We start from the raw sequence: 21,380 nt of genomic DNA, 5'->3' as shown, positions 1-21,380 counted from the left end.
CTTTTGCAGTCGCTTGAAGTCAATGGTACTGTATTTATTACTCTCAAAGCAAGTTGCAGTTCTGTTATGTCATTCCCACCATTGTCAATATAGTCTCTGAAACCTTCTCATATGAGTTTGTAACTAAGAGACAATCTTTTGCACAGGACTATACACTAACACAAACTACACACCCTCAAAATTACTCTGTTGTGCATTATTTTCAGGAGCCTTCTAAGAGGGTGTTTAAAGTAGTAAAAGAATATAGGGAGAACATGTTTGCATTGAAACATGAAGTGGTCAACATTAGTAAAGAAAAACTATAAAACATCAGAGCGATTTTTAAATCCCTAAAAGGCGTAATTATGCAGAGTAAAATATTGACTAGTTGTGAACTGATCATTTAGCTGTTTGTGTTAAAAAGCTACTACTGCAAAGACCAATGTGTAGCTTGCATATATGTTTACTCATAGAAACGCCACCTCAAACTTTCACCATTGTCGGAAACTGATGTAATTCGAACCGCATAGTAGCATCAGGAATATCTAAAGTTACGAAGGCAACTCATTGACGGGAGACCCTAGTAACTGAAGGAGAATGTGCTAAAACATGTCAGGCATATCAGTGGCCAAGGCACGGGACACAAAGTGAACGGCATCCTAGCCATTTTTGGAAACCATCCAGCATGCCTTCAGAGATTGTGAAGTGGATTCTTGAAGTAACCGGAGAAGAACCACCAGGGCCGGCCTTAGGCATGTGCAAGCTGTGCACCTGCACAGGGCCTCCAAACCCCAGGGGCCACCACGCCAATATATATCCTTAATAATCCTCTGAGGATGGATACATATTTGCGTGGTGGCCCCTGGCAGGGATTCAGCAGCCTCCGGCTCTGTCCCACTTCCAAACACCCTGACCCCCCCTCTTCACTGGCCTCCACGCCTCTTCCGGGGCCCTCTTCCGGGGCCCCCTACCTACGCTATCTGCCCAGGGCCATCATGAACCTAGAGCCGCCCCTGGAACCACACACACCATCACTCCTGATTTAGGCAGAAAACGACTCACGTTATTGTAAGCTACACTTAAAACAATGTTAACATTTGTCAGTTTAAAACTTTTTACCAAAGGATTTATCAAACTGACTCTGCAGCCAGCTCACTCCATCTATTCTGTTTGCCACACACCCATGTGATGTGATTGCTTTAGCTGCATGCACTCTCCCGAAGTGAGCCCACCCTTCTATGTGAGGTATGCTTACTCAGCCGTGCCCACCACTTCATGTGTCTGTGGTGGGCACCTGAACTCATGTTAGGAGATTAAGGCTTATTTGTCACCAACAGACCATTACCCAGGGCAAGGAAGAAAGACAGATAGGGAAGAAAGATGGTGAAAGAGAAATACAAAAGCCATGATGACGGAATAATTATTTAATTAATATTCATGAACAACGAATTTTTTATTAATTAATTAATCACAAATTACTTCACACCCTTTACCCCTATAAACCCCACAACCCACACCTAAAATTAATTACAAAAATTCCATATTTAATTTTCAATTAATTAATATTAAGTAACAACTAATTATTAATTAAACATAAATTACTTCCCACCCTTTACCCCATACACCCCACAACCCACACCTAAAAATATCACACAATTACCAGAATTAATTATCAATTAATTAATAATAAATACATTAATATAAATTGACAACTAATTCATAATTAATTAAACATAAATTACTTCCCACCCTTTACCCCTATAAACCCCACAACCGCACCTAACATTAATACAATTTCCATAATTAATGTTCAATCAATATTAAATAAATACATAAAATCACACAATTACCATAATTAATTATCAATTAATTAGTTAATATAAATTAACAACTAATTAAGAATTAGTAAAAAATAAATTATTTCCCTCCCTTTATCCCTATAAACCCCGAAACCCGCACCTAAAACAAAGTATGCAATTACCATAATTATCAATTAATTAATTAATATTAATTAACAACCAATTAATAATGAATTACAAATAAATTACTTTCCACAATTAACACTATAAAATCTAAATTAAAAAAATACAAATAATCATTGATTTACTATAATTAAATTACTTCACACACTATTCCCCTATAAACCCACAACCCGCTACGGAACAAAAAAATGCAAAATTTAATTAAAAAAAATCATACCTACTAAAAATTTAACAAATATATTAAAAAACATAAACAATACTCATACAAAAAAATATACCTCACATACATTTAAAGTATAAAATAAAATACATAACACTAATTAAAAAATCGATATTTTAAACATCTTATTTTTTTGCAAAAAATATTATTGACTTCTATATTTTAAAAAAACGATGTTTCTTACCTTACATTCGATATTCTCGACCTCAATATTCTTGCTGTCGATATTTCTGAATTACGATATTTCAAACAAAATATTTGTGTAAGTCGACATTTTCAACTCGATATTCTGTCTCAACACCAACTTTAATACAGCCATACCAATGCTTTTAAGTGTCCAGAGCTATAAATAAGCAACTTGTCTTTCTTTCAAGGAAAACAGCTCTTTAACATTTAGGGCCCGATTCCAATTTCGGACGGAAGGACTCCGAACGACGGTCGGAGCCCTACCGCCCGCATGGGAACATGCCGGCCGGATTCCTTTCCAACCGAGCCATTCCGATGTGCTCGGTCGGAAAAGAATCTGGCTCAAATTTCCGGATGGCTTACAACGGGCTCAGAGAGCCTGTCCGCCGTCCAGAAAACCTTCAGTACTCCCCCGGCCACCTCTTTACGACTGAGGGAGTACGATGGCAGTTTGCCACTGCCTTTTTGTGCCGGTGTTTCCGGCACGAAAAGGCAGTCGGAAACTGTCTTTGGGGGCCCCTGTACCCGGTGGCAGGCCCCCTGGGGTGCCAGCCACAGGGTGCAGGGATGAACTGCCCCCCCTCCATTTCACAATGCGGGCATGCAATCCGATCGGAATGCATGCTCCCATTGTGAAACATACCTCGGTCGCATCGTACTTGCAGGGCCGTAACCGACAACAGTAGGTCGGTTGGTCACGGTTCCTGACCGACATCGAAATCGGCCCCTGAGTGGTTGACATTGGTAAATAAAAGACATCATTTCAAATGTGTGGAAATCATTGTCATGGTGTGAAGAAATCAGATACTTTTGCACAATCCTGAAATGTTTGGGTAACGGAGAAGCAAGCAGGATTATGAGTCAGCCCTTATTTGAAGGGCAAAATGCAATTGCTGTATGGATGAGAGAAGAAACAAGCACACAAATTCAACAAGTATGCAAATATGTATGCATCAGTCTGTGGTACTGACCAAACGTGAAACGATCAGTTCAAGTTGACTAGCGTAACATACATATATAGGTCTATACACCTTCACAGACATACAGCCATAAATGGAAACAAAACTGGGGCTTAGCTATGATCAGTAGGCATATAACTCTTTTGATGCTTTAATAACTATAATGTTTCTCCTTTTATAATAATAATCTGAGCCATATATAGGATGCATATGACAATTGACTTGCATGTGGCTTCTGTCTGCCGTCCACAATCCAACCACAAGTGCCATGAATTAAAAACAATGCATTAACCTTTGATGAAAAATTGGACAAATAAAGAGATGTCCTTCATGTGGTTTAATTGAGCAATGTGAAAGCAGAAAACCTGGAATCAATCCCAACTTCAACACTTTGACCAAATTGAGTGATCCTAGTCAAATCTCTCTCTTGTGTTTAACTTTGTGAACTATAATTTTTCATGTATAATAAGAATCTAGGCCACATATAAGATGTGGCCTGCATGTAGCTTTTGCCCGCTTGCCAAACTCTAACCTCATCTAATGGCAGAATTAAACAACTCGGAAGCAGAAAACCTGGGATCAATCCCTGCTTTACCACTTGTCCAAACTCTGTGATCCTAGATAAACCTTTTTCTTGTGTTTGATTTATAGACTATAATGTTGGTGTATGTGCAATAAGAATCTAGGACACAAATTGGCTGCTCATAACAATTGGCTTGTCTCTTAGTCCATTAATAGCATTGCTGCCAGGGCATGGATGGGCATGAATGTTTCTAGCTTCACACTAAATTGAAGCTATGACCTTTAGTAATGCCTCACAATACAGTGACGTAATCTGAAATACTATGGTGAAACATTTCTGCATTTGAACAAAATGATTTGTGATTGTAATGTACCCCTGGGGGCAGTCATTGGAGTCCAAAACGTCTATTGAAATTGAGCCGCCTGCCAAGCAGATGCTGCATCACCAGGTTAACATTTTGTCCAAAGATAAGACACAGTATTTCTTTTGCAGTGGGATAGTATTAAGTCAGGCTGGGGCAGTGGTACTTACCAAGAGTTGGAATGACAAACTGGATACAGCCGACTCCACTAGAAATCTTTATTTGTCATCTTTGTTTCTATTTTCAGCGTGTGCGACAGCTCCAATGGAGGGAAAAGCTCATAGGAGCTAAGACAGGTGCAGGGGCTCAGGAACAAAAAAATCAACATTCTGGCTTCTCACATTTTTAAATGGTCATCAACAAATGTTGGTCATCTGGCTACTCGGCACGCTGGTTCTGGGAGAATCGCAGGGTGGAAATGTTTCTAAGTTCCCCCTGATGATAACAGCAGGGCTTCTGGTGCAGGGCATTTTTTAGGAAAAAATCACAAAGCAGACTTGAGGCTGGCTTGAAATGGTTTTCCAGTCTGGCTACTGCCCTTTGTGTGATCCTTACAACAGTGCTGGAATTGAAACACCTGTACTCTGGGAACTCATAAATTTAGGGTCTAGGTATTGCAATGAAAAGAGAGTGGAGTAATGAGGGGTGGATTCATGCAAAGCAATCTGACAGTCAAAATATACGTTTATGATTTTTTTTAAACTCTGCCTCAAAAAAATTGGCAACAAGGAGAAACGTGACAGTAAATTTCTTTTTGACTTAATTGGTTGCAAAGGGTGCATTTTAAAGTATCTTATAGGGTTGAGGCACCTATTGCAGAGATCTTTTTGTGCCCAGTAACTCTCAAGTAATAACAATCATGCTAAGAAAATTATGGTGGTTAATTAATCTGCCCGAGAGATCTGTGATCACAGTTTCAGCTCGAAGTAGCAGAGAGGGATAATGTGTCTACGGCAAAGCACTTTGTTTAACATGCAGGTGAAAGATGTTTATTTTTATTGGATAGGTAAGTGAGCTACTGCTTTTAAGACAGAGATCCTTTGTTACTTGCAATTCATAAATTGCAATCCTTATAATCTAGCACAGTGTTCAATGAAGGAAGATGTGTGACTCCACACCTTGTAACCCTCATTGTCTTATGTAACACTTAGGGGTCAATTCCGATTCAGGAAAAAATGCCTTCCTAATGCTATTCGGAGGTTTACCAAATGACCGAATCGTATCCGGAGCTTTTTTCTCCTAACGTGCAAGTACGATGCGAATTCCAGTCAAATTCTGACCAAATCGTCGGGTCCGATTTGTGCTCTATGTCAGTACCTAACAGGCTCAGGAAACACGGTGTACGCGTCGTACCGAGGCTCCAACCAACACATTTCCGGTATCGCAAGTACAATGCGTATTGAAAACGCATCGTACAGGGCTCCGCTTCCCGCAAGTCTCAGCATTCGGACGAGGCGTATTGATGCTCCGAATCGCACCAGAACATGAAAAACAGGCACGAGACGGTGCAGCGTAAGTGTCTAATGTGCTGTTTTAATACTGGACTAAGTGGCATAGTTCGCGGACCAGTCTGTCATGTCTGTTGCCTCGGGTTGTCACTTGGCTATCTTGATGCTTCCACGTACGACTCTGGCACAACAGGCTCCTTTCCTACCGAATCGTACGTAGAGTTCATTACCCGACCGAATTGTTAGGAACTTTTACACTTTGCATCGTACTTGCGCATTCAGAAGGAATGTGTACGATTCGGTCGGAGAAAATAATGGGTCTGTGTCGGGTACAACGGTTTCCTTCCCGAATCGGAATCGACCCCTTATTATACACTGGTTTACACACTTGTATGATTTGTCAACGTATAACCTGTGTATAATGTAAAGCGATTTAACACCCTACATTAGGATGAGTAGTGGTACAAAATAATTAAATAGAAAAACTGTGGTATTTAAATAGTTTTTTGTGTTAATACTGGTACAGACCGATGCATCTGATATTCTTACAGTGCATGCATATCTCTTTTATATAGGGACTGAAAAGTTTGCTTCCAAAACCATTTTTGCTTAAGTACTTCGGAAGTAATAGCAATCTGTGTGTCTTTGTTTACCTTCATTGCTGTGGCATCAAGGTGTGTGGCTCTTAACTAGCTCCCAACCAGTATGCTACTCAAACAAAAGGAGGGCTGATGGCCCTTTAAATCAGAGATTTTTCTTGGGCCCATATCGGGATGAGAATAAAAAGGCCCCTCGATGCCCGCATGCTGCTGTTCGGAACAGAAAGCAGACAATGTGCAGCCGCTGCTGAATGTGTCAGAAAAATACACCAGGACAAGTTCTGCATATTTAACTGGGGCCCAACTTCTTGACAGGGAGGGCGCCCTCCCACCTGTGAAAATAGTGGGTAAACGCTGTCCACCTGCATGTACCCCGACTTGTGTCCTGCCTTTGTGTGTTTACCACGGCTAGCACGGAGGGCCTTAGAAAGAGAGGAAAAGAGCTTCAGAAGAGACAGCCGATCGAGACTACCAGTTCCTCTGAGGATTTTGTGCAGTGATTGCATCTAGTGAAATACGATAACCAGGGGCTCGGAATTCATCTGGTGTGATACATTTCTCAAGCTACAAGCTTTGCCTTACAAAAAGGGGCATACCATGCACATTACCTCCTCGTCAGTCAGTCACAAACGTTAGTCATGTGACGAGGAAGACTAACTCGGAGTAATGAAGATTACCGGTAAGTAATCGGGGCATTTATGCACGTCCACGTATTTCCTGGACCTTTTGAGCCTATTAAATGTTGGTAGTTTTCACATGCATAAATTTAAAAGGGGAGAAAATCAGTAGGACCCGAAGCTTATCATAGCACCTGTAAATGTGACCCTGTGCAAATGTGACCCTGTGCTCAGGTGCTGCAATTTAATGAAGGCTGAAGTCAACTACTTTATATGGAGCAGCAGCTTGAAGGTGGCAGTGGTGTTGAAGTGTACACAGTTGCCGCACATAATAAATACTGTGTATTCTCTTTCTAGCTATGTAACACAGTTACACTGCCAGTGGGGGGCATCATTGAGTTGCCCATTCATGTATCAAGGATTCGTCAACGTGGGTCCCAACATGGCAGAAGCAGCAAACCCAAACCTTTGATTGCTTGATCTCTGATTTCAAAATGGATGACATTTCCCCCTTGTATTGACATGAATCTCACTTTCGTTTTCAGCGCTGGAAAGAAAGATTTCGATGAGACAGAGCAGAGAAGAGCTTATAAAGCGAGGAGTGCTGAAGGAAATTTATGAAAAAGGTCAGCTTTAATACATTTATTTATGCCAAGATGTATGGAGTTGCTGCATGTGTTTCTACTGTTGGCGTAATTTGTAGTAGGACACAGACTGCTCACAGCAGAGTGCAATCTTAAACTACAACGTGCAGTGCTTATCTATTCATTAAAAAAGGTGTAGGGAATCACAGGTTTCTAAGGAGCGCGTGGACAGCATGTCCAAATACTAAGGCTGGCAAGTCTTGATCCCACCTCATTCAGAGTTCTTCATCCACCCTACACTGGTTGTCTTGTTATCTCACTCATGCAGGCTCTTTTTCTTCTCCGCTTTCTACCTTTTCACTGCTCTACTACATTTCTCTTCCTTCGTTTTGCCTTTTCTGCCTCTCTCTTTGCGCCTTAAGAATGGCAACTTTCAGGTGCTGCTGAAGTAAATGTAGTTATATCACTAGTTTCTCACCCTTTCACAGATCCAAATTTGTGCCGAGGTTGTATGATTGCTACAGGTCATTCGTAAGGTATTAAAATACTTTACATTTTTTGCATCCCTCCTCCCTTTTTATTAGCACCCATGTAGCTAAAACTCTGTTCAGTGGGTGAGTCTGGTGATAGCCCGGTGGTGCCAAAGTCAAAGTAAGGGGTTCTGTTAGTACGGCCAAACAGACTACAGCAGGAAAAGCAATGCAGAAGCTGGAAGAATGTGCCCCCTCCCTTTGCCTATAATGAGTAAAAATAACATGAAACTGATCAGTGCTATAATTTAAAGAATGCCAATTTAAAACCACTTTTCAATCAAATTATATTTTTACAAGCAGAAAGCTTTTCTCACTTTTATTTTTAGGTCTTGTGTAGGAACAGCCTTAGCAGTTTGCCATTCTCAAATTCCCATATTGAAGATAATCATACATTATCATAACAGACACTTATACGTATATGTGTATTCACCAAATGTCTCAGGACATTATAGTTAGGCTCACATTTCACTGGTACAAAAACATAGAAATTCACCAGTTATTTTTTACCTGAGCTCACTATAATTTATGAGCCCGAAATGTACTGCTTATGACCTAACATATTACCTCACTCATTTTTTTTAGATGTATACAGTAGGGGAAAGAAAGAAAATAAAACATAATACATGAGGGATACCAGCGAGACAGTTACTGCAAAGATAATAGACATGTGTTTGTGTGTTTAGCTATGTATATCAGATGCAGAACTCCATGCCGATCTCGCCCCTTAAACCATTATGCATTCATATGTAGCTGGTACGCATACTTGCGGAGACATATCGTATATGGGCTGTAACCGGATATACATCGAGTTTTCCATAATGTACGCTGCCCTATCCCCAAGAGGGTTGTTTCAATTGATCTTTCAATATGTATATGCAATCCTATATCATACTTGTCTACACAATGATACAATTTAATGCAAATGTGGTACATTTATTTCTTTAAACCAATTAATCAAATAAAGGTGATAAAGAAAAGCCATCTTCAGTCGGCTGCGGCTGGATCATAATGTTTTGGAAAGGTAGTCATATATGTTCTTTTAATCCACAGTTTGAACTTCTCTTCCCTTTTTCAGTATCTTGTGAGATGACCAGCTAGTTCTCTTACGTCTTTAGTACTTTGTGCTCACAATTTAATCTTTCATGGGCATGACAGAATTTGGTTCATTGTGAGGCCGAGGTACTGGGTGCCTGACGATCAGCATCTAAATATCGCTCCTCCACCGCATGCCGAAAGTTAGTCCCATCTTCCCTGTCTATGTACTCTACTTCCACCAGCATGATATCCCAATGCTGCGCAATGGGGTATTTGCGCAATCCTGCTATTTCCTCCCAGTGTAACGCCGTGCTCTCTGCCTGAGCCCATACTACAAGTGAGTTTCTCCAGCTATTTAGGACGGGAGATTCTGCCCGTTTCCATTGTTTTGTTATAAACCTTTTGGCCACTATAAGGCCTAGATCAGTGAACCTTGCTGTTACTTTGTGATTTTTTGATCTGGGGTAAAAGCCTAGTAAGCACGCTTCCCATGATACATATTACCTCAATCATGACACGGTCAGTGACATCACTGATGACATCATCCAGTTATTGTGATTCTTTTCTAAACATTTATGAGTGTTAAACATATATACTAAGGAACTACAAAAGTTAAATTAGTATACCTTGTGTACTACTACTATACTATTTCCAACATATATTATGTTAGTGGATGTGTGACTGTGTGTGAGTGGCTGAATGGGTGTGTGAGAGTAACTGTATGGGTGAATAAGTGGGTGTGTGAGTAGCTGCATGGGTGAGTGAGTGGCCAGGTGAATGGCTGTATTTGTGAGTGATTGGTTATGTGCGTGCCTGTATGGGTGAGTGAGTGGCTGTGTGGGTGGGTGATTGGCTGCATGGGTGAGTGGATGTGCAAGTGGCTGTATGGGTGAGTGAGTGGCTGTTTGGGTGGGTGTTTGGTTAAGTGAGTGGGTGTGAGAGTGCCAGTATTGGAGAATAAGTGGCTGTATGAGTGAGTGAGTAAAGGTGTGAGTGCTTGTATGGCTGTGTGAATGGGTATTTAAGTGGTTGTAGTGGTATGTGAATGGCTCTGTTGAGAGGCTGTATGAGTGAGTAGGTGGGTGTGTGAGTTGTTGCATGGGTGAATAAGTGGGTCTGTGATAAGTTGTATTAGTAAATCTTTGGCTTTGTGAGTGCTTGTATGGCTGAGTGGTTGTATGAGTAGCAGTATCAGTGAGTGAGTGGTTGAGTGAGTGAGTGGAAGTATGAGTGGCTCTATGGATGAGTGAGTGGGTGTGTGAGTGTGAGAATGAGTGTGAGTGGTTGTATGGATGTGTGAGTGGGTGTATGTATGAGAGGTTGTATGGGTGTGTGAGTCCGTGTGTGAGTGAGTCTGTGTATGATGTTATCAGTGATGTAATTTGAGATGTCATCAGTGATGTCACTGACCATGTCATGAGTAATGTAATATGTGAGGTCATAAGCAGTGCATTGTGGGTACATCCGTTATAGTTAGCACAGCTAACTATAGCTAGTGAATTTCAGTGGTTTCATATGAGTGAAATGTAAGCCTAACTACAACGTTCCTGTAACCTTTGGGTTTTTTTCAGTGAATTTCTATGGTTTTTTTCAATTCTATTTTCTAACGATAACGTCCATGTAAACTTTGTTTTTTCAGTGAATATATATATATATATATATATATATATATATATATATATATATATATATATATATTGCCCAAGACGTCTCCTCCAACAGAAAGAAACAGGCAGCACACGGGGCTTGTGGAACATCCGCCTTTTATTTTCTCATCAGACCATGGGCATGACGCGTTTCGGGGGTTTTTCCTTTCTCAAATGCCCCCCTGGTCGAGTTGTGTCTCTGCTTGCAGTTCCCAATTGTCAATTATTTATTGTCCATCCCACCTTCTAAAGTAGTGTGGGTTGCCTGACAAACACGGCATGGAATCGCCTCTGCCTTTGATAGTAAACTGCATTTCCCAGCATGCAGCATTTGTAAGCATGCCGGCGGCGAAATCAATTACCGGCTCAATTTCTTGTGTTGTCCGCAGCCGGTGTGTCATGTCGTCTGGCGGGAGCTGTGGCGCTTGTTTGGGGTTCAGGTAATGACATCCACACTCCTCTCCCCCTTCCTCGCACTTCAGACTGTTCTGGAGAAGGAAACGCCTATGAAGTAGGGGCGTAGCTCCATGCAGGTATGGACTGTATTTACAGCATTCTCCATTGCAGGCTTGATATCATAAACAACGATTCCTCTTCAAGGAAAACTTGGAGTCGCTCGCACAAAGTCGCCAATCCACACCAGATAAAGTTCTTATTTCTTTATTTCTTTCTCCATGGGGGATCAAAACAAAAGTAACCAACGCGTTTCGACAGCCTCCGCTGTCTTGATCACGGTTAGTTTGTGAAATTCAAGTTCATATTTTATAGACATCAAGGAAGGTTTCAAAAGACATACAAGAGTCACTCCCCCTAGTGGGTGTTTGAGAAAACCAGGAATTCAATCTTCCATTACTTTCCACAATTTTCGAGGATTGTGGGAGATGTAGTTTTAATTTCTTCACCCGGCGTGTTTTCTATTGTTTTATTCAGTCTTTTCGCCTATTTAGGATCTGAGACTGTCACTTTTTTCCTGTTTGCGTTTTGGTCACGCCCTCCAGTGGGCTTGTGATTTAGGGGCAATGCATTTTCATCAAGGATTTAATTAAAAAAAACAGAAATTCCAGTTCTCGTTACATCCGCTCGTTTGCAGGAATTGTGGGTGATGTAGTTGTAATTCCATTCTCGGGCGTTCTGTCTTCATTTTCACATGTTTTCTTGAGTCTGTTTCACTCATTTTGTCTTTTGGATATTACTTTTCTCCTGTTTAGCGTGTTTGGGTTCGGCCCTCCAGTGGGAATCTGGATTTCAGAAAGACACCTTACGAGGCTCTGTTTCGATTGGTAGTTCTAGCCCTTTGTGGGTAAGGGTTGTCCATGGCAAATCAATCCTTTGCAGAGTGTTTTGTGTTTCAAGGTATGAACCAAGGTTTATAAAGTGAGGACTTGAAATTATATGTGCAAAAAGGGAGTTATAGTGAAAATTGGGTTAAAATCGAAGATTTATATTTTTTTACAGGATGGCTTTTAGGAAATCCATGATGAAGCAACCAGGAGACCTACTAGTCTGCCCTTGTATACATGTATGTTAGGAATGTGCTAGATTTGACCCTCTTGCTTCATATATATATATATATATATTTAGACAGAGGTGTAAAAAAAATACAGTCACTTTGCATTAAAAATGTTTTTGTTATTACTCCAAATAAGCTTGTGTTGTTGAATTTTGTAAACAGAGCTTGGCAGTGATTTTAAGAACACAGCTTCATGTCATTTGCATACATGTGAAGTGCTTTGCCTAAACAGATGAATGAATCAAGCAGTGGCTTGGCATCAATGTTGCATAATGAGTGGAATAATACTAATCCCTGTGGAACCCCACATATCACGGGGGATTGGAGATGCAGTAAAACTCTTGCATTAAATTAATTAATAATCTGAACCAGGTTCGGTCAATTTTATGTTTGGTTAACCAACAGAGCTTTTCTCTTATTTGTCATTACCTATTTAAATGCCCTTTTAAGTAAGCCATTTAGACCATATATATAAGAGGAACTGTTAAGATGCTCACATTACAGCTAACACGTAAGGGCAGAAAAAGTGTGGTTCTTGCTAAGTGGCATCCTACAGTTTTTCATTCTTAAGGCAACCAGTGATGACGGTGAGTGAGTGTACATGTATGACAAATAGCCTGATGCCCTGAAGGTGAATGCTTGTTAGGAATGTATATACACTGTAATGTTCACTATGGTATCTTGTCACCAGGTGACTACCTTAAGAACTTAACAAGAGAGCTGTGGGAACAGCAGAGTCTGACTTTGAACCAGCAATAGCCTCCAAGACTAAAGTCCCATTCTTATAATGGAAAAGCTGGAACTATGAATACGAACACTTACTGTTATAGTCTGAAAACAGTGGAAAGTCACCCTCATTACATGGGGGCAGTTAACAGCTCTGAGTACCTGACCTTAGTGTTTGTGGGTGTCCTGGGTGACCCTGGAGTCCTGGGGGGCCACTGTTAAACTTAATTCCTGCTAATTTCTGGGTGCTCCAGGATGAAAGTGGTGGCAGAGCCATAAGCGGTTCTCCACAACCCTTCTGCCCAAAGGAATACGTGTTCTGAGCATGCTAAGAACAAATGTTTCTTTCAATTATGCAACTACTACACTAAGTAATAGTTTCTGCTTGTAGCACAATTTAAAATAAGTCGTTTAAGTTTCATTTTGTGGCTCTGGGTGCTAGTGAATAAGCCTGGCAGTATATTTCCAAACTGCGCAAAACAATGGCACACTGTGCATTTGCAGCTGTCTGAGAGGAGCTGAATAGAGGTCCACTAATGATGCACTAAAGATTGGCTACTTCTTTGGGTTCAAGAAAAAAATGAAAAAGTGGCTATTCAAGGAGGCTCTTTGCAGTGTTCCACGAACCTCCCTGGATTACCACTTTCTCGAGAACAGAAATAGAGCTACTTTGAATGGGAAACAACCTTTACAACTCAGGTATTACAACATAATGCCTGATAAGCGTGGCCAAAATACCACCTGAGTGACTTACCTCACTCACCTATAGTTACCCAAAATAAGTCAGCCGGACAGTGGAGAAGAATAAACAAAGCAAGTTTATTAGGCCACAAACTCCCATATGAGAGGGCCCTATATCGACCTCACCCCTAAGAGTGTGCCGAGAAGGACTGACTCACTTCATCATGGTGATACATTATATTACGAAAAGGCAGAGTAAAACACGCCCATAATGGAAAAGTACTGGTCCACCAGGGGTGTAGACAATAGCCTCATACAAGAGGCATCTGCACCTGCAATAGCAACACTTGTTATCATCTCCCAAGGACATAGAGCCAGGCCGCTACATCCCCAGCGCATGAGAACGGCCTGATAAAGAGTTTCGCTAGCAGGAGTTTCAGCTACAGTAAACCAAGAAATGCATATATGCTGACACGAGGAATTACTCCTATTCCTACGGGAGGGGGAATGAGCAAGTACAGTTTGCACACAGAGAGAATAATTCAAAATGGTGGCACACATGCTAAGCTAAGAACACTGCAAACAATATCACACGCATAAGTGAATAACTGCAAAATAAGGATATAAACGTAAATGCGTAAATGCAGGTAATCAGTTAGACACATTCCGCTAACTCATAAGCATGATGTACGAAGGGGGCGGGGCTTGGGATTGACGCCTATCAGACCCTCCTTTTAGCGGACTGTGGCTAACACGCTTGTTTCCATTTATTAACCAAAAGGAGGGCCTTTACAGCAAAATTTACGGGCTTGGAAAAACTGGAATGTCATACTTAAACCAAAACATCATCATGAATGAGTATTAACCAATTAGCATCAGTAAGCTCAACAGCATCGGAGGCAGGGTATTGTTTCAATCTTTTCGTAGATTTTCTCATATTGCTGGCACACATGGAGCAACAAGGGGGAATACAATAAACGCAGAGGCAGCATGACAGTAGGAAGCCTATAACACCTATAATGACCATGAATATTTTCCAACCCCAGGAAGAGAAAAGACCCCACAACCATGTCTGTAGGGACCAGGTACCATTATCTTGATGAAGTTCTGCAGCCAACCTATGAAGCTTCTGCACAGCCAAGTTAACTGTCGGGGCGGAGTCAGGAATATACACACAGCAAGACGTCCCGATGACGCGGCAAGCTCCACCCCTATCTGCCAGGATGACGTCAAGAACCATTCTATTCTGGATCGTAAATAATCTCATAGCCTGCATCTCTAGTGACATGTTAGCTGCAATATCAGCTTCAGTGTTCACCACCTTTTCCATAACCCGTGAAAGACGTCTGATGGACCTACTATTAAAAATAGGACCCCAGAATGGCAACAGGCCTTTAGAAAAATCATTAAACTGCTGTCCAGCGGTGTCCGTCTGATCAACGTCATCAACCTGAAGGTCCCTCCTTTTTCGCTGTCCTTGCACCATGTCAAACCTCCTATGTGTCTTATGATAATCTGAAGGTGCTACATAAACAGGAGGGAGTAAGTACGCCAAGTAACATGTCCCACCCCAACCCTCAGGCAACCACAGGTACCCGTTATCACCACATACAAAGTAAACATTAGGGGGAGTGACAAGCGAAGGGCTAAGGGTCAACCTAATCGAAGTGGTCACATTACAAATGCTGTCACCCACCTTTATCGGACCTCTACCCTGTATACAGAAATAAGGCGAGGGTCCCACTACCGCTAGGGGCACCAGAGAATGACCACTACTGTTTGTAGCAGGAGGGCGTCGGTATGCTAGAGAAGAGTTTAACTGTAGAAAACTCTCTCGTACCTTATCAGTGTCATTAGGTATCAAAAATTTGTCCAATTTTGTCGAGCAAGTCTCTAAAAATGTTTGGTCAAAACGTCCATCAGTAAATAATCGTCCCAGAGATGAGGGAGGCAAAGGGCGTACTCGCATCGTCAGTGTAGACTTACTGTCGGGGAGTCGTGGGGTGAGAGAGTCAGGCTGCTGAAAAAACTTCACCCTACCTGTCAAGGTATACCAGCCCACACAGCTATTCACAGGGGTTAATTGCAGTGCCAATAACCTGTCCTTCTTATATGCTGCAGAAGGAAGCAATCCACATACCCAACAATCTGTCACATTGTATACAGCGTGTGCATGATGTAACGTTTTTATGAAGACATTATCACGGTAACCTTTTCTCATACATTGTTCACCATAATCGACAGTAACCATATTATGTTCGGGTAAGGGAGAAGGGGTAGGAACCATTTCGTGGACTGGGTAAGCTTTATCTAGAAAGAACAGTATTCCAAGCATAATCAGAAAAACGATAATGAGCACCACAATAACCACAATTTTACTTTTTCGTGATAGGGCACGCCATGGTGAATCTGGTTCTGGTCTGCGGGGAGCAGCAAAAGGCTGTTCCTCATCGGGTATTGGACGACCAAAAGGGTACATTTCTCTAGAGAACGGGGCAAGGGATATCCTAAAAGTTCAAAAACTAGGGACACTACTAAAAGTCCAGACACTCCAAAACCGGCCAGAGGGGTTCTTCACCCTTCGATGGGCTGTTCTCCCTATGTCCGTTAAAGCCTCATAGGCAGGCTTTCAGCTTCGCAAACCCTATTCCCTCGACGGAGTCACACAACTGTAGTGACTCAGGAGCACTAAACTTGGGCCCACGTTCGACTCTAATGTTCCATCCAACAATGTCTCAGAAGTGCACCAGGGCTCCTTTCAGCAGTCCATCCCTATTGCTACACTAACCTATCGACTATAGTCCACTCCTATCCCTATCTCAGCCCTTCTTCCAGTGCTCAATGCGTTTGCCTCTCTTTCCTGGGCCGCAAGTTATAGCGAGTGCTCCCTCGCACTTCGTGGTCTGAAAACAGAATTGGTGGATCGTTCGGACAAGAGGTGGCTTCGGTCACCGGAGCACCGTGACCGATAGAAGCCTCGCTACTCGTACTCAGGGCTGGCTTCCGTGCTTTGTCGTCGTGCTCCTCCCCAATCAACACAGCATCAGAGAAAGGGAGATACTTAGGCAACGATTCTGTTTCGTGATCTGCAATGCCACCTCTTACCCAGGCATCATAGGGTAAAGGCAGTGGAACTTTCTTCCCATGAGAGGCATGCGTCCACGCCTTACGGCCTTCCACTCGAAGTGCGGTGCGGGTGGTGAGCAGCACCAACCTCGGCTCAGACCACCTGGGCTCCAAACAGGACTTCCGCTGGTACTTCTTAACGACGACCCAGTCCCCTGGGTTGATGCCGTGACCGGGCCCCTCAGGCAGCGGCTTCAGTGTGTCTGCTACCTGCTGGTGAACAGAATGGAGATCTTTAGTCAAGGCATACAAGTAGTCTGTCAGCATAGGATATTCTATCTCTGAAAAACATTTGGGTCTAGGAACTCCCCACACATTTGCTGGCCTGCCGGTTACAACTTCATGGGGAGAAACACCTGTTTTGGAATTCACTGTAACTCGTGTGGAAAGTAGAGCAAGGGGGAGAGCGTCTGGCCAGCGTAGCCCAGTACTTTCTTGTATCTTGGCCATTTTCAGTTTCAACGTACCATTAAATCTTTCAACTAAACCCGCCGCCTGTGGGTGTAAGGCTGCGTGGAATTTTTGAGAGATTTGTAATCCCTTACATATATTTTTCATCAGTTCTGCATTGAAGGATGTACCGTTATCACTCCAGATCACCCTAGGTAACCCGAACCTGCTGAAGTATTCCTTAATCAACATTTTAGCTGTCGACATGGCTGTACAGTCTTTTGTTGGAAAGGCCTCCACCCACCTACTGAATGCGCACACCACCACAAGTACATACTTAAGATTGTTCACTCTTTCCATTTCAATGTAATCCATCTGTATTACTTCAAAGGGGTATGTTGGGGGTGCAAAGTTACCCACAGGGACAGGTGTTCCCTTCCCAGGATTGTGTCGTAAACAAATCATGCACTGTTGTACCGTGCGTGTGGCCACCCTGGAAATGTTCTTATTACTCCATACGGGGTCTAATAATTTACATATTCCTTTAGCACTTATGTGAGCTGGTCCATGGGCCATCGTCACCACTGGAAGGACATATGCATTTGGGAGCAACCATCGTCTTTTGTCTGTCACATCCGTCCAACACTCATCCGAGTCCAGCTGTCCCTTTCCATTCTTCCATTCCCTCAGCTCCTCCTCAGTCACTTTCTCCTGTATGTTCCGCACACTCTGTACAGTATCTGAAAACATATTAATGTCTGGTACACATCTAGCCGGTCCAGCCACAAACATTCGCGGGAGTCTGTTCCTGGCAGTTTCTTTGGCTGTCTGATCTGCAAACGCGTTTCCCCGTCCCACATCATCAACCACTGCTTTGTGTGCGCTACACTTTATGACTGCCAGCCTTCTGGGAAGCGTTAGAGCCGTCAACAGGCGCAATATCAATGGGCCGTGTTGAATGCGTTGTCCGTGTGATGTCAAAAATCCCCTCTCTGCCCACAGTCTTCCATAGCTATGAGCCACGCCAAAGGCGTATTGGCTGTCAGTATAAATGTTCACATCCAATCCTTCACTCAGTTCACATGCACGCATCAACGCTATTATCTCTGCAGCCTGGGCTGAGTTATACGGGACTCTAGAAGTCTCCACCACTGTGTGTAATGTCGTCACTGCATATGCTGCTGTTGTGGTGCTGTCCGCTAGTTTAAAACAAGACCCATCAACATACAATTCTCCGTCAGGGTTATCTAGGGGCTTATCCGTCAAATCTACTCTCCCTTTTGTTTCCTCCTCTGTTCGGAACAGGCAGTCATGTACTTCACTAGTTTCCTCATCTGAAGGGAGGGGCAACAGTGTGGCTGGATTCAGGGTAGCACATCTTTTTATCGTCACATGTGGGGCAAATAATGTCATCTCATAACCTGTCAGACGAGCGCTAGTTAAATGCTGCGTCTGTGTTCTGTTTAGTAAAATGTCCACTGCATGTGGTACCATTACCGTAAGAGCTGAACCCAGTACGAGCCCTGCCGATTGTCTTATCGAGACTGCAGCAGCCGCTGTAGCCCTTAGACAGCTCGGAAGCGCTCTTGCCACATTGTCGAGCATTGCAGAGAAGTAAGCACACGGTCTCTGTTTCCCTCCAAAATCTTGTGTTAAGACAGACAACGCGCAACCTTCCGCCTCGTGCACATAGAGTACAAAAGGCTTCTGGTAATTGGGTGTTCCCAAAACGGGTGCAGAACATAAAGCAGTCTTCAGCAACTCAAACGCTTCTTGGCATGCAGGTGTCCAAGGTAGGGGCTCACACACTTCTTTCGTGGTCAGATACAGCAGGGGTTTCGTTAGTAAAGCATAATTAGGAATCCACTGACGACAGTACGATGTTATTCCCAAGAATGCGCGCACCTCTCGCTGTGTGTTAGGGACTGTCATGTTAGTTATTGCCCTGATGCGCTCTGGTGTCAGCCTTCTCCCGTCCTTCGATAGGAGGTGACCGAGATAAGTGACCTCCTGTCGACAATATTGGAATTTAGGGAGAGACACCTTGTGTCCCTTCTGAGCCAAATGATATAACAATTTAACTGTTGACTCTCGGCATCCCTCCTCATTGTCGGAGGCGATGAGAATATCATCCACATATTGCAACAAGACATTTCCCTGTGGGAGCTCCAAATCATCTAATTGTGCTTTTAATGCTTGACTGTAAATACTGGGACTTTCTGTATAACCCTGAGGAATTCTCGTAAATCTAAAACTGCGGCCGGCCAATGAGAATCCGAAGAGGTACCTGCTATCTGGGTGTACGGGTATACTGAAGAACGCATTCTTAAGGTCCAATACTGAAAAGTATTTTGCTGACGGAGGTATCATAGTCAAAATGGTAGTAATGTCAGAAACCACTGGGTACTGGGGCTCAACCACCTTGTTAACATGGCGTAAATCAATCACAAAACGATAGACATCAGGTGTATTCTCACCCTCGGCACCTGAGGACCTTTTAAGTATCGGAAGTATCGGGCTATTACAAATGTTAGAGTCCGTCTCCTCGACCACCCCTGATCCGATCAAATCCTGTATAATCTGCAACAGAGCCCTCTCTCCATCTCTAGAAATCTTATATTGAGGTATGCGAGGCAGCTTCGCTCCCACCGTAACATTTATGGACACCGGTGCAATGTCCATTTTCCCCACATCAGTATCGCTACTGGCCCACAGACTCGTAGGTACATCCCTGAACTCAGCTGGGAGGGGCTCATCCTTTGAAAAACATTGCTGCGCACGCGCGACAGAAGGACCCATCGTGAGGTACACACCATCCGGGGAACAGTAAATCGTAGCATGCAACCTTTTTAGCAAATCCAAACCTAGTAAATTTTCACCACAATTCGAAGTCAAGAGAAAAGGGGAGTCAACAGTAAAGGGGCCAATCGTAAGTGTCAATGGCTTAGAGATGGGGCTAACCACCGGGGTACCAGAAAACCCCACTGAAACATTAGTCTTGCCAGACAGAGCCGCCCCTGGAACCTGAGAACGTGCTACAGAACTTTTCGTAGCACCTGTATCCAATAAAAATTTCTGATGGGATCCCGACAAGCCTGCCGTTACATAAGGCCCACGTTGATCAACATCCACAGAAACAGGTCCCTCACTCTGCCCTACGCTGTCCTAGTTATAGGAAAATCCTGTGAAATCATCCATGGCGTACGCATCATTGTAGAACTGTCTATCCCTGCCATCATCACCCTCTCTCTGAGAATGTTGTCTATCCTTTCCTCCATCAAAGTAATTTCCTCCCGGTCTCCTGCCCTCCTCGGATTGTCTAGTGTCTCTATTCGCATCTCCCCGACCTCGACCCCTACCGGGTCCAGTCTGGGACCGTAGTAGTGGACAATCTTTCCACCAGTGCCCTTCCTGCTTACAGTTAGCGCACTGGTTGGGTCCCAAACGCTCTCTTCTCTCTCCCCTCCCGAAGCTACTTCCTCGACCACCTGACGCGGGCGGGGCTCCCCGTCCTCTGCCCTTCGCTACTTGCTGCAACAAAACCTTCGTCTTCAAATCTTTCGCCTTCTTTTCCTGCCTGTCTTTATTCTCATTCTCTCTATGTTCATAATACTGGGCCATGCTCAAAATGCCTGAGGGGGTAGATGTTGTCCATGTACTTTCAGACGCTTGCAGTCGGGCCGATATTTCTGGCAGTAAATTCGTAACAAATCTATTGACAAAGAGACGCAGCCCACCATCTTGAGAGATATCCTGCCCGCTAAAATCCATAAACGTTTCCTCAAAGCGGGTGAAGAAATCTGAAACTGCCTCATCCTTTTTCTGTTTGCAAGCCGTTAACTTATCCCAATCTACCTTTTTAGGAGGAATGAGTGAATGCATATATTTAATTATGCGCCCGGGTAATGCTAGTATCTCAGGTTTCGGTTTTTCGCCTGGCTTACGTTCCTTATCCCAATCTGTAAATTCTGCCCAAGTTCCGCCTAACTCCTCTCTATGTTCCGAACCCTTCACCTGTCTCCACACATCCACGGGGACTAATAATCCGAAAAACAGTTCAATATCTGCTAACGTCATTACTGTTGAGGATGCTGCCTCTGTTAATTCCTTGTAATAAGCCGTTGGGTTTTTTCTAGAGTCGGGTAACTGCGCCTTCAGAGCTAATACCTCGCTCCTTTTCCAGGGCGTATACACCCATTGTTCTTGGAAATGAGCATCTACACGTGGTCTAGTTACTGCCAAGGTGGTCGGGTCTATTATTTCAGATACCTCAGG

General features: G+C 43.1%; 1 protein-coding gene across 4 annotated transcripts in view; it reads left to right on the top strand.

Moving 5' to 3' along the window:
- Window positions 1-21,380, top strand: part of PHACTR1 (phosphatase and actin regulator 1) — a 646,873-nt gene that overhangs the window by 353,058 nt on the left and 272,435 nt on the right. For all 4 annotated transcript variants that reach the window (XM_078687609.1, XM_078687610.1, XM_078687612.1 and 1 more), the window contains exon 3: window positions 7,420-7,500. In XM_078687609.1, the coding sequence (XP_078543735.1) occupies window positions 7,420-7,500 (81 nt within the window). The remainder of the gene's footprint in view (window positions 1-7,419; window positions 7,501-21,380) is intronic.

The sequence above is a fragment of the Lissotriton helveticus genome, chromosome 4_1 (assembly GCF_964261635.1).
Source record: "Lissotriton helveticus chromosome 4_1, aLisHel1.1, whole genome shotgun sequence".
In the NCBI taxonomy this organism is placed as follows: Eukaryota; Metazoa; Chordata; class Amphibia; order Caudata; family Salamandridae; genus Lissotriton; species Lissotriton helveticus.
This window is presented reverse-complemented; position numbering and strand designations above follow the sequence as displayed.